General features: G+C 43.3%; 2 protein-coding genes across 9 annotated transcripts in view; one reads left to right on the forward strand and one right to left on the reverse strand.

Moving 5' to 3' along the window:
• Positions 1 to 12697, forward strand: part of STAT1 (signal transducer and activator of transcription 1) — a 63542-nt gene that overhangs the window by 39126 nt on the left and 11719 nt on the right. For 2 of the 5 annotated variants that reach the window (XM_059168561.1, XM_059168562.1), the window contains one exon: positions 416 to 1583. In XM_059168561.1, coding sequence (XP_059024544.1) covers positions 416 to 430 — 15 coding nt within the window. In that variant the 3' untranslated portion in view covers positions 431 to 1583. Of the gene's footprint in view, positions 1 to 415; positions 1584 to 1604; positions 1889 to 5212; positions 6530 to 12697 lie in introns of those variants that run through there. The other 3 variants (XR_009352110.1, XR_009352109.1, XR_009352111.1) reach the window with 3 other exon arrangements.
• Positions 7790 to 12697, reverse strand: part of GLS (glutaminase) — a 79542-nt gene continuing 74634 nt past the window's right edge. For all 4 annotated transcript variants that reach the window (XM_059168564.1, XM_059168570.1, XM_059168568.1 and 1 more), the window contains 4 exons: positions 12486 to 12547; positions 11286 to 11362; positions 11138 to 11201; positions 7790 to 8488 (listed from right to left, as the gene is read on the reverse strand). In XM_059168564.1, coding sequence (XP_059024547.1) covers positions 8332 to 8488; positions 11138 to 11201; positions 11286 to 11362; positions 12486 to 12547 — 360 coding nt within the window. In that variant the 3' untranslated portion in view covers positions 7790 to 8331. The remainder of the gene's footprint in view (positions 8489 to 11137; positions 11202 to 11285; positions 11363 to 12485; positions 12548 to 12697) is intronic.

The raw sequence follows: 12697 nt of genomic DNA on the forward strand, positions 1-12697 counted from the left end.
TATTCCCACTGCGTGGCCTTTAAGGAAAAGTCATCATCTCCCCCAGGCTGTCCTCCCTCGGGCACACAGCTCAGCACTGTCTCGCTCTTGTTTTGTGGGAGAGGATTTGCCACGTTGCTCTGCCCCTAGAGTTGCATAACAGCAGAATGCTTTATGCGGCCTGGATGACTGCACAGAATTAAGCCAGCAGGCTGCAGAGGAATAATCCATCTGCTTAGATGATATAAAAGGTCTCGATTAGTCCAGGGAAAAGGATAAATAGCACATGTGAAGGCCCTCCAATGAAACAGTGGTTATTTGCTGTGGAAGTGTCTTCCTACTACCCCATTGTAGAACCGACGAGCCGTGTCAAATGTGTGGGTCTGCATTTCCTAAGAGCTGTGTAATAAACTTAACCGCATTTTATCTTTTACAGATGAATGCAGTATAGAGCATGAATTTTTCTCATCTTCTCTGGCGACATTTTTCCTTCCCATCTGTGATTCCCTCCTGCGCTCTGTTCCTTCACATCCTATGTTTCTAGGGAAATGAAACAAAGACGAACAAATTTGCTGCAACCTGTTGATAGCAAGTGGATTTTCCCCAAATTCAGAAACGTCTGTTACTCTGAAAGGCTTCATGCATCTAAAGAAAGGTAAAATTGAAAGGCCCTCTCTGTAGTGTGGGTTTTACAAAGAGAAATATCCAGATACACTGAAAACGTCAGGGCTAGAATGGGAATCCTTTAGGAAAGGTGAGAAGTTGAGCAGCATGTAAAATGCTGTGCACAAAGTCCGTGCCCGGCTGCTGTTACAGGCTGTTGGATAGATCACACGGTTACTTAGGGAACTTCTTGATGTGGGATTGGCAAATTTCTATTCTAGAGAATTTTTACTTGTTCCCTCTGCTGCAGATGTGGCTGGAGGTTTTCTGTCGGGTTACCTATGAAATCGTTCAGAGCTAAGTCACACAGAATTACATCGACTGTTTATCAAAGGTAGTCATCCTATATCTGTGCAGGGGGTAAAAGTTGTGTTCTTTATTTTATTACATTTTTCACGCTGGCCGTTTAAAGCTAAAAGCAAATTCTCTGTCTTGGGAGACTTAGCTTTTCTGTCTGTTATGGCTATATGATACTGGGTAATATCAGTAGAAGGAAATACGTTTTCTGGACTCTTGAGTAGTTTTTTTTTCTGTCTAAGCTTTAATGTCCAAAGCTGAATATATCCCGCCTCTTTGCAGTCACTAGTAAATGAAATTATCTTCACATTTCTGTCATGGGAGCCAGGCTATTAACAACCACTCTCTCCAGACAAAAATCCTGTTACTCTTCAAAAAGTTGGAGTTAATCATAGATTTAGACCAACTCAGAAATTTAGTTCATGTTTCTTAAATGGGTTAATGTGTCTTTATTGTTATTAGCTGGTATTTAGTCTTAGTCATGAAATTTTCAAATTGAGAAAAGAGTGACTGACAAGTAATTAACCAGAGATCGTATGAGAATCAAACAGTTTGAGAACTCGTCCTGTGTAACTGCATTGAGAAGCGCCTGTTTTTCAGCGATGATGTGTCTCTGAAAAATACATTTGCAGATGGTTCCATCATCTCTCCTGTGCTTTTTCTAGACTGCTTTCTGATGTTCCGTGAAGCGTATTCTGTTACTCACCGTCTTCACTAGCACTGACACCACGCACGTGGCTCGGTGGGGCGGGTTTGGCACGTTCTTCCGCAGAACGTTCCCAGACATACGGCTGTCTCTGCAGCTGCGCCTTCATTTCCCACCGTCACCACCACAGTTATGTTAGTACATAGATGCCGTATTTTTCTGGTGGGGATAAACTTTTCTCAAAGTCTATTTTAAAATTTAAAAAACTATCTGTATCGCCTTAAATACACTCTGCATGTGGTACTCCCCTCCTCTCAGTTTTTATGTAAGACCGCGTGAACCTGGCTTTGTATCGACTTTTTTTTTTTTTTTTTAAGATTTTATTTATTTGACAGACAGAGATCACAGGTAAACAGGGAGGCAGGCAGAGACCGAGGGGGAAACAGGCTCCCTGCTGAGCAGAGAGCCCAATGAGGGGCTCAATCCCAGGACCCTGAGATCATGACCTGAGCCAAAGGCAGTGGCTTAACTGGCTGAGCCACCCAGGCGCCCCTGTATTGACTTTTTAGATTGAAAGGAGGAAGAAACAAAGAACAAAACATTAAAAAAATATATTGTTTCTAATTGTCAGCACTTTAACTGTTTAGTGTGTTTTGCCCTTTGAGAGCAACCTGGCATGGTTTCATTTTACCGTGCTGGCCAGGGGATTTTGGTTACTTATGAGAAGTATTGAAACTCTAATGTTAGTCTCTTAAAAACAAATTTGGCCTAAAGATTTTAAAAGTTACTGGCATTTATGTGTAGTTTTGATGTTTTTCCCATTTTCTTCTTACTTATGATCAAACATACAAACGCGTGAGTCCAGATTTTTGAGTAAGGCTGGTAACACCATGTTTCCGAGCACTGGCCCTTTCTAGCCTGCTTGCAGCCCAGACTGCTCTGGCGGATGGGTCAGTGGGAGAGAGCAAGCGGGAAGCAGTTCTGGAATGAGCTGCAGGAGTGCCATGAAAAGCAAACAAACAAAAAAAAAGTGCTTTGGTTTTGATGACCACAGCTGTCTCCAAATGCGCAAATAATTTGGCAGTTAGTTTGAAATATAAGTTCCTAACTTAAAAACATATGGAAATGGGACTCTTGTCTTGTCTCCAAAGCCACATCTCAGACCCACATCCCAAGATCAGAGGGGCTCTTCCCGAGGAGTCACTGTGCCCATGCCCAAAGGGGCCATTTTTCTCCAAAGATGTTTTAAGCTAGAAAGCCATGGCTTTCTCAGAGTAAATGGCACCCTGAGCTGGGAGGAAAAAAAAAAATCATGTAATGAAAGACATAATCACTACTTAAACATAAATCTGGCAGCCTTGACCCAACTATTGTTTGAAGAATAGTCAGGGAATAGTGGTGTAGGCATGAATGCTGGCATCATAACAGATAGGACCTTTCTCATCTCTGCATCTACGGTCTTCACATCTTGGAAATACAGTTTCTTTATAATAAACACAGAGAACCGTATTTCTCCAGTAGATAAGGGCCTGCCTAACCCAGAGCTTGTATTCATATATAATTGATCATTATCATGAGTCACCATGTAGATCCTGGCTTAGGGATGCTTATGAGTTTTAAGAGTGCTTCTGGTGTGGTTTTGTAGAGGGTTTGATAAGCACAGAGCTTTTATACACCACCTGAGAAAAATTTCTCCTTATCTGATAGGAAGGACATTCCTGAGATGGCAATAAATGATTGAGCTATTTATTCAGCATTAAATGACCAAAATCTACTTAGTGCCTGTAAGCTAAAATGGAATATTAAGTCAATAAACAGAGCACTCCTTTCACCTCTGACTTTCCCGGGGAAAAAACTTGAAATTGTTTTGTAAACTGTCGTACCTACTTTTTGGACCGGGATGCTATTGCCAGAGCAATGGGTGTTTTGCCCGAGTGGCTTCTTTTGGGTAGTTAAGGCTCACTCACTGTACTCGCTGTAGTAGTTCATCAAATATTACCGAGCACCTGCAGGCAGCCAGCACTATTCTAGATGTTTGGGAAACATCAGTAAGCAAAAACAAAGAGCCCTGCTCTTTTGGAGCCCAAGACATTGTGAGATACTGGATCATAGGTTCTAACTGCCTTACTTACGGAAACATAAGATTTTGTGAAACAGCCAAAAGCTACAGATAGCTTAAATTGTTCTATAAAAATATCCACAATTCCAAGGAAATGGCATTTAAAAGTTTTAAGAAGGCTAAAGATAATATGGTTTTTAGAAGCTTCTAATATGAATTTTATAGCTCTTAAAAGATACAATCATACCCCACTTCCAAGTTTTGGTAGACTAACTTCAAGTTTATGTGTATGCTGTACTGAGGAGTTAAACCTCTTACTTGGCCAGCTGAAAAAAAGTACCACACTTAAGCATTTGTAAACATCGTAAATTTATATTGGGCATGCAAATGTAGGGGTACCTCAGTGGTACCTTTGGCAGGAAGCTAATAATCGGTTTTGCATTCTCATACTATGTGAAATCTGTTTTTCCTAGTGCCATTGCTCAATTGTAATGCCCTGCTGGTGGTGTGTTGATAGCCTTTCCCTGGTTTTCTGTACATGCACGAAGCAGTTTTTGTTATTATGACCGCTTGTTGGACTTAATTATAGTAGACTCTTTAAAAGACATGTGGTGGAGAGGAGCACCTGGGTGGCTCCATCGATTAAGTGTCTGCCTTCTGCTCAGGTCATGATCCTGGGGTCCTGGGATGGAGCCCCACATGGGACGGCCTGCTCGGTGGGGAGTCTGCTTCTTCCTCTCCCTCTGCCTGCCACTCCCTCTGCTTGTGTGCACTCTGTCTCTCTCAAATAAATCTTTAAAAACAAAACAAACAAAAAGACATGGAGAGGCAGCCAGGGGCAAGGCTGGAGCGCGTGGAGGCCTGGAGTTGGGTCCAGGCTCCAGAATAGAAATAAAACGCCCAGTCTTTGCCCCTTTGTAATAAAAGACTTAATTGTCTATCCTTTCTGTCCCAAAACACACACACCTTCCCTGATCTTCTAGTAATTCCGTCCGTCCTTTATGTAACTATAAAGTACGCCTTCCCCCAAAAGCCCCTTTTTAAAGTCTGACCTAACACATTCACCAGCTGCTTCCCTGTGCTGTCTGGCCTGTGAATCACGAATTTACTCATTTACTCATTTTACTATGAAAGTTAGTAAGTAAAATTAGAAAGATTATCCAGTCCTTAAAAACAGCCCCAGAAAAGTAATACGCTCCTGTTGTATCAAGGATAAGCATGATTTAACTTTTCTCTGTTTGGTGTTACTCGTCTGTTTCCCCCGCGCTGGTGCGCTGCTTTTGTGCGCGGATGTGCGCACGCGTGGCTCCTGGCGACCACACGTGGCAAGGCTGAGCGCTGTAGCCCTTAACGCTTGTCTTTAAAACTCTATAGTTTTAAAGTCCATAGTTTTCTGTCTGTAAAGTCCTGAGTTTCCCGTCCATAGCGGGGACAGTGTGGTAGTATGTAGAGAAAGAAGAGGAGTCTCTGGAGTTCTGTATCACAGCCCCCTCCTGGGTCTCAGCTTATCCGTGAGCGTGGGAGTGGATTAGAGATGTCTGATGTCTCTTTCCATCCCAAAATGTCAGGGATGCAAATGATTCGGACCACCTGACTTTGGCAGAGCACTTTGTGACAGACAATTCTGGTAGTTGAAAATGGCAGCCGTGTATTCTCATACTGTCTCTGCGGTTAGAAAACCACACACTACCCCTAGCCCTGTAGACGGGGTTTCTGACCTTGGGAGCGAATGCCATCCCATATGCCCATGAACCAGGAAGGTGCTGCAGTGTGCCGGCTCGTCCTGCTCAGACCCTAGTATGGCTGCACCGGATACAGCTCCCTAGACAGATGACAAGGCTCTGTGAAAACCACCTCTGCCCTCACTAGCGGAGGTCAGAAGCCCTCCTAGTGAAGGACATGTCCAGTGACTGAATTCTACAGATACATGCAGAGTGTGTCCTAACTGCAGAACAACAGCATCAGCTTCTAGAGTGCTAGAAACGCGCCTATCCCTCCTCCCACCCTCAAGGATGGACTCCTCACAGGGTTGTCTTAATCACTGTGAGAACTGCCGCTGCCACCTTGCAGTTCCTGGCTGCAAGTAGGCATTAGAAATTCATTTGAACCAACTAGGTACAGTCTGTATGCTCAGCAGAGTTCCTAACCCAATGATGTAGGAGAACCTTAGTGGTCTTAAAAAATTCATTTTTACAGGTATTTTTTTGATACATGTATTTATTATGCTGTAAAAAGCAACACTACCTGATTTCATTTAAAATAAATATTTCCCAATTTCAGAATACTTACAACTTATAGTTTTAAGATTAGATTCACTTTGGGAGGTTCTGGAAGCAAATACATTCATAGCTGCACAGTCCCCAGGAAGAATCTAAATCCAGCATCAGGTCATTCAACCCCCCAGACAGACAACAGCATCAAACAGTGGACCGCGAATCAGCTCTGCAGCTAACGGGCAGTGTGGGCCGGTAGTGGGATACAGCACGTTACACCCCAAAGTGAGATCATTAGAATTGAGACCACCAAAAACAACAGTGTAGACGAAGCTTTAAATAAACATGACCCTAGAGGGCTCTCATGGTACAGAAAAAGCATTGACGATCCTAAAGCCAAAACGAAAGGATCTTCGGAGTATACGGACAGCAGCAGTTTCAAGCACAGTCCAGAGCACTGAAGCCAAGTGTACTTGTTACAAGCAGCCAGCAGCCAGAGTGCGGAGCCCACATAACCGCGCGGGTAAATAAGAGCACATTGGACTAAATCACAAACATTTTACAAAGTACTTTTGATCTGAAAAAAGATGAAAACTCTCTTCGTTTCCAAACAATAGTTAGAACCTCTTTTCATTAAAGCCTCAAAATTGTTGGTAACCTTTAAGCCACACAGCGGAATTGTCTTAGTGTTTCATTTTCATCACACAAAGCAGGCGGCTGCTTGAGCAGTCATTTCAGTTAAAGAACATCCCACCCCGTTAACATCTGTGGGGACGATGCCCATGCCACCCCTCTGCAGTGGTCTGTCAGCACTCCCCGTCTGCGCGGCTTAGCAGAGCGGGGCAGGAGGACACAGTGGCTGGGCTGGACGCCCGCCCCCCGCCTCTGTAGTCCTGCAGGAGCAGCCAGGCTGGCGCCGCTGCAGCTCTGGGAAGGGGCTGTCGGTGGCTCCTCCGGAGCTCGTGCTGTCTAGGTAACAGGAGGGTGTGCCTGAAGCCCCTCAGTTTGACTGGAAGCAAAAATGGAAGCATTTGGTGGGTGTTAGAGGGGAAAGGGCCCTTCAGCATGATAAAGGCTGGGAGCAGCAGTGTGTGCTAATAGAACAGGGGGAAAAGGAACTCGCTGGATTTGCTCCAACAGCATCTGGGAGTGGAGGATTTTGTTCATTTCACTAAATATTTTAGGGCTTTGAAAAGGTCCACTTGTATGTGTATGTGCCTGTGTGTGTGCTTAATATCAGAAATCCCCATTAGCAGACCCCTTTACCTCCGAGGTATGATAGGATAAAGCACAGGTACGTTCCTCCCCAGGACAACAGTGGGTCTCCGTTTACAATGAGGCCTTTTCTTACTAGAGTTGGCCACCAATTATACAGTAATTGTACAGCAGAGAATCAGGAGAAAACTGGAGTGATCTGGGGATCCCCCCAAAAGAACAAATATCTTGATGCCTTTAATTATGGGTTTAAAAATAAATGATAACTATAACAGTTCCCATACCATCATAACAACTTTGGTAGCTTAGAGAGTTGATCTGAATTTTTCCTCATCTTTATCCTGAAAACTGAAACATATCTTAAAGAGCTGTGGTAGCTCATCCCTTCCTTGTTTAGGTTGATGAATTTGACTAATTTGTACTTAGCTTAGTAATTTGTCTCTGGTTCATCACCTGTAGACAAACGGCATAATTGTAGCTCGGATGCCAGATAATGTGAGACCTTTTCTGACTTACGGTGGAAAACATGAAAACTGCAGAGTGCTGGCACCCACGTTCCCAGCTAAAGCGAAAAGGCAAATCGCTAAACATCTGGGAAGAAAGGCTGGGCGAAGGGGGATATAGAAAAAGGAAATTTTTCCCAAAAGTATTATATAACTACATTCACTTCTTAAACAGATTCCCTGATAAAGTCTAAACAGAGTTGGTCTATGCTACTACAAGTTGTTAACTATTTTAATTTTTAAAGAGTCACGCCAGGAAGCTAGGGTGTTGGGAGACATTTACAACACATAGCCCTAAGTGCATATAGTTGTTCAGACACTCAAACTAAATCTACATTTGAAGTCCTGAAAAATCACACTCTTTTTGCTCCTAAAGGCAGCCTTGACCCATCTGGACAGACTGTACAACAGAACAAATTTATAAATGCCTAAGTTCATCATACAAATTGAAAATTCACAGAACACACAAAAATCATGAAGACCACACAGTGAAGCTAGCATCGGTAACTACTTTTACATCAAATTATACAATGCACGAGGTAAATATTGCTCACATTATGGAGGGAGATTGTTTTATTTCTATTTTTTCCCAAAGAGATCAGATTTGTTCTGTGTGTACAATGAAGAAAACTCCAGTAACACTGAAATGACAAATATCGTAAAATATACATCACTACCAGATAGAAATACACATGTCTTCATAATCATTTTCCACAATTAAATAGGTAAGTGATTTCTATTTGGGGCTTAAGACCATTACAACAATCCATCAAGATTCTTATGGACCGTTTGGTTTTCTTTTCCGTTGTCGGAGTCTCCTTGAGGTGTGTACTGGACCTGGTACTCCTGGAGGATTTTAAATACATCGTGGTGTCCGAAGTGCAGCGCTTCGTCCATGGGCGTGTTATTCCACCTGCATAAGTAGCACAACACGGACGGGGCGTTAGATCGTCCCCACACAGAGATGAAAACCCAGCATTCTGAGATGCTAAATCTAGCAGGCTTAAGGCCATTCAGATTTTGCCATTTTATCGCTATTTACACGGAAGGTACAGAAGGGGATTCATAATTCAAAAAGAGGTCTTACAGGCCACTTGAGATATGGGAAGGAAGGGAAAACAAGCAGTCATTAGAAATGGATCTTGCTCACATATTTAAGTGCATATGGAGGGGAGGTTCTAGTGTGGACAGATACCATGGACTCGTCTGGGATTCCTTAATTTCATGAAAAGGCCGCAGGATCGCTCCTTAAAATATTCAAGGAAAAGTCAGGTATCTAACACCCATCACCCTATCCTTTGATCTAAAATTTGTGTTCCTGTCAATTCAAAAATTCCAACCAATCTCAGAAGTCTGGGAATAACCGTGACCTCATTAGGGCCCAGACACACACCGGAGGAGCGGCCTCAGCCCCAGAGGGCTTGACATGGTCCTCATCTCTGGTAAGGATGGGAACCCAGGGGCTCAAATGGACCGCGGCACCCCCAGAACATAACGCTTTCCACGGTGTGTTTCTGGGGTGTGCTCCTCAGTGGCGGGTGAAGACTGAAAGAGTTGCCAGCAGCGACTAACCAGCCCAGCAGCCCTTGGAGAGAAGAGAGAATACCGTGAACTCACAGCGCAGGTAGAGGAGAGAGTTAGAATTGGTTCCCTAACACTCGACACAACTACTGAGCCTCTCTCTCTCACCGCTGGACTTCTCCATGGCTGCCAGGCGCCCAGACTCTCACTTCTAAATGTGCTACTCCCCCAGCCCTCTGGGTTTCCTCTTGCCATTTCTTCTTTCCCATTCTGCCTTCAACCTTTTACCTCCTTAATGGGATCATAGCAGGGAACTGAGGTTTTTTTGAAAAGTCTCAGAAAATATTTCTGGGTAAAATTTGGTAATCTTCATTTTAAAAATCAGGTAAGTCATATTTTACATGCATCTTCACGTTTCTCCAATTACAGCTCCTTTTCCACACTGGCCTTCATTAATTTGGGGAGTCCATGACCTTAAACGGGGGCAGAGGGCTATTCAGGCATCTACAGCATCTAAGGAACTTTCTGGAACAAGTGTGTGTTAATGGCAAGTTATCTGACAACTGTCACTTCAAACTGTCCCTTCAAAGAATACATTCACTCCAGCCTACTTTACAGTTGAGGGAACACTGATTGTGAAATGGGGAAAGGAGTCGTCTCGGTTTAGCCTGTATTCTAGAGTAGCTGAATATCCAGTGACCAAGTTACCTAGTTAACTCTTGCCTGTCAGGTGGGTGCATCTACTTACACATTCCTAGAGGCCAATGCAGGGCAAAAACCAAAACATTTCAGTCTTTATCCTTTTTATCTAAAATATAAAGCACAGTAACTGTTTCCAGCATGTGTTAGTGTTTTAGCTGGCATCAGACACACAGGGCACGAGGCCGGGTGGGGGAAACACTCTCTCCTCGGTGTCTTCCTCTAGAAAGAGCTGGTATGAACGTTACACTTGGGGATAAAAGGGAGGATTGTCTCCCCTAACGTGAGGTTTCAGAATTTTACAAGTAAAGGTCATGATGAGATAAAGTGTCACCATCCTTACATCACTACTAACAATTTCCAGACATAACTTTACTGCATTTCTTGCAAGCAGCTTGAATTAATAAAACCCAAACCTCTAATTTAAAAAACAGTGTAACAAAGATCTAATGGCTAGGAAACAATCAACCCTCCCCAAACTTACTGATACAGTCCTCAAATATCCAATCCAAAACTCCTAATGAAACTTATCAAACCTCTCAAGTATTTTTTTCTTCAATTCTTAACCTTTATTCTCATTACTGACTCATCCAGTTCCATAACTCCGGTCACACGACCATGCAAGTCTATGGGCCCGGAGTCGACTTCACATATCTGCATGTGTGACAGCCACACTTGCGCCTCCCGGGACCGTCCCCTCGGGGGACAGCATTTCCTTCCAGATGAAAGGCGGTTTGCCACGTGCCCCAGGAGAGTGCGGAGAGGAGCAAAGTGTACTCCGGGCAGGTTTCTCCCACTGCAGACAGGGCGCCCTTCTCTCCGTTCCGTGCCTTCAAATCTCATCTCTTCCCCAAAGCACAGATTAAAATTCAACTGCACAGAGCCTTCTAACACTGACCCCAACCAAATCTAGGAATTTCAAGAAAGTCTAATATATTCATTTTAGCATTCTAGGACAGTGACTTTCTTACACATTCTTAATATGCTCCTATAAATGTTTATCTTGTCTACCTGATGAAGTTAAAAGCCCCACAAGGACAGAATTCCTATTTTTTTCTTTTCCAATACAAACCACTGTTTTCTTCTTATATTGACTGACAGAGTAATAACCTGAAAAATTCTAAATAAGACCATCCTTAGATGAGACAGGATATGGGAGAGAGAATGACGAACCTAGCAGAAATGAGGTTTTGTTTGTCACCTTTGTAAGGCACCACAGCAAGCTGAAGAGCATCTCCAGTATACAGTGCATTTAAATAGACCATCAGCTCAAACAGTATGGCCCTGTATAACGAAACGCTGACTTGCCAGCTACATGGGAGAAGGAAACAGAAGTGCTCACCTGTCCTTGGGGAAAGGGTTGACTTTGCATGCTTCCAGCAAAAATTTAACAACTTCAACATGACCTGTATCCAAAACAAAACAGGCAGCTTTTAGTATTAAGTTACATGTGGGAAAAGAAAAAAGAAAAAGAATGATTCGTATGTTACCCTCAGCGGCGGCTACATGGAGGGCTGTTCTGGAGTCATAGTCTCGCTGCTCCATGTCCATGGCTGACAGAGCAAATCTGAAAACACGTGAGAATAGCCATTTGTGATCTATGCGATAGAATTCACACTTGTCACATTTACCCCATCGATCTAAGGTCTTGGGAGACAAGTAAGTGCCATCCTTCATGAGGCTCGTGGATGTTCAACCACTACACAGGCCTCTTCGGGTAAATGCTACATCCCCTCTTTTCCTTAGCTTTGTTCTTTTTGGGTAAAAGGAAATCTTCACCAACTGTCCCAGAAATCAGCTTCGTTATGTTAAATGTTCAAAACTCAAGAGGAGGAGCATGCTAAGGTTTGTGCCTCAGAAGGGCGAGAAACTAATACCTTACTAAAGTTAAATGTTTTTACTGAGGCTCCCCTTCTGTAAAATAACATTTTATAGTGTATAGTGTACAAGTATTAATCAGGGAACTTTAAAAAGAAATTTAAGTGCACATTGTTTTATTGAGATAAAATTACATAGAACATTACGGAAGTTTAAGGGGGAAAACATGTTGGATTTGATACGTTTATATACTGCAATATGATTACCACAGTAGCAGTAGCTAACTCTTCTATCACATCAGTAATTACTTCTTTTTTCTGGTGAGAACAATTAAGATCTGGTCTCCAAGCAACTTTGAAGTTGATAATGTAATACTATTGGCATAAATACTAATCAGACTTAAAGGTAGGAATTAAGCATAGATATTTTTCCATGTTACAATTCAGTTGCTACTCCGGACAAGAAGTTGTAGGTTTAGTGTGCAGCACTCCACAACCCTTCTCGCCCCGGTGATCTACTGAACACTAAATACCCCTCTTTTCACTCCCCCTTCACCTCCAAATGTGGGAAGGGGAGAGGAGATGGGGCCGGAGAAAACATTATTCGACTCCAATAAACGCTAATGAGCCAGATTAGCTGACTAGGTACATGTGGGTGGACAGAGGTCTAGGTTTCTTGGGAGGTAGAAAAAAGACAAAACTACACAGGAAGCCTGAGGCACTGGAAGTGGGATTTAGTGTAAATTTGTTTGGGTCATTTTTATTAGAAATGGAAGTGAGACTTGAGCCTTAAGAAATGGCCACCTGCCCCAAAGCAGCTTCACAAACTCCTGTAAACCATACGCTGAGCCACACGCCGCACCATGAACACACCTCCGGAGCGCAGACACATCTCCAGTGTACGCAGCAAACAGGAGGTTTATCACGGACTTCACCTGTGAAGAGAAGAGAGTTCAGGCATCCGAGAGGGAAGGAAGTAGAGAGACTGTGCTACTGTCACCGGCGGTGATCTCCGTGTGCTCGGAACTCTCAGCTGGGTCACATGCATAGTTACTGCAAGTGCACTTCTATCAGCAAAGAGGACA

The sequence above is a fragment of the Mustela lutreola genome, chromosome 3 (genome assembly GCF_030435805.1).
Source record: "Mustela lutreola isolate mMusLut2 chromosome 3, mMusLut2.pri, whole genome shotgun sequence".
NCBI classification, from domain to species: domain Eukaryota; kingdom Metazoa; phylum Chordata; class Mammalia; order Carnivora; family Mustelidae; genus Mustela; species Mustela lutreola.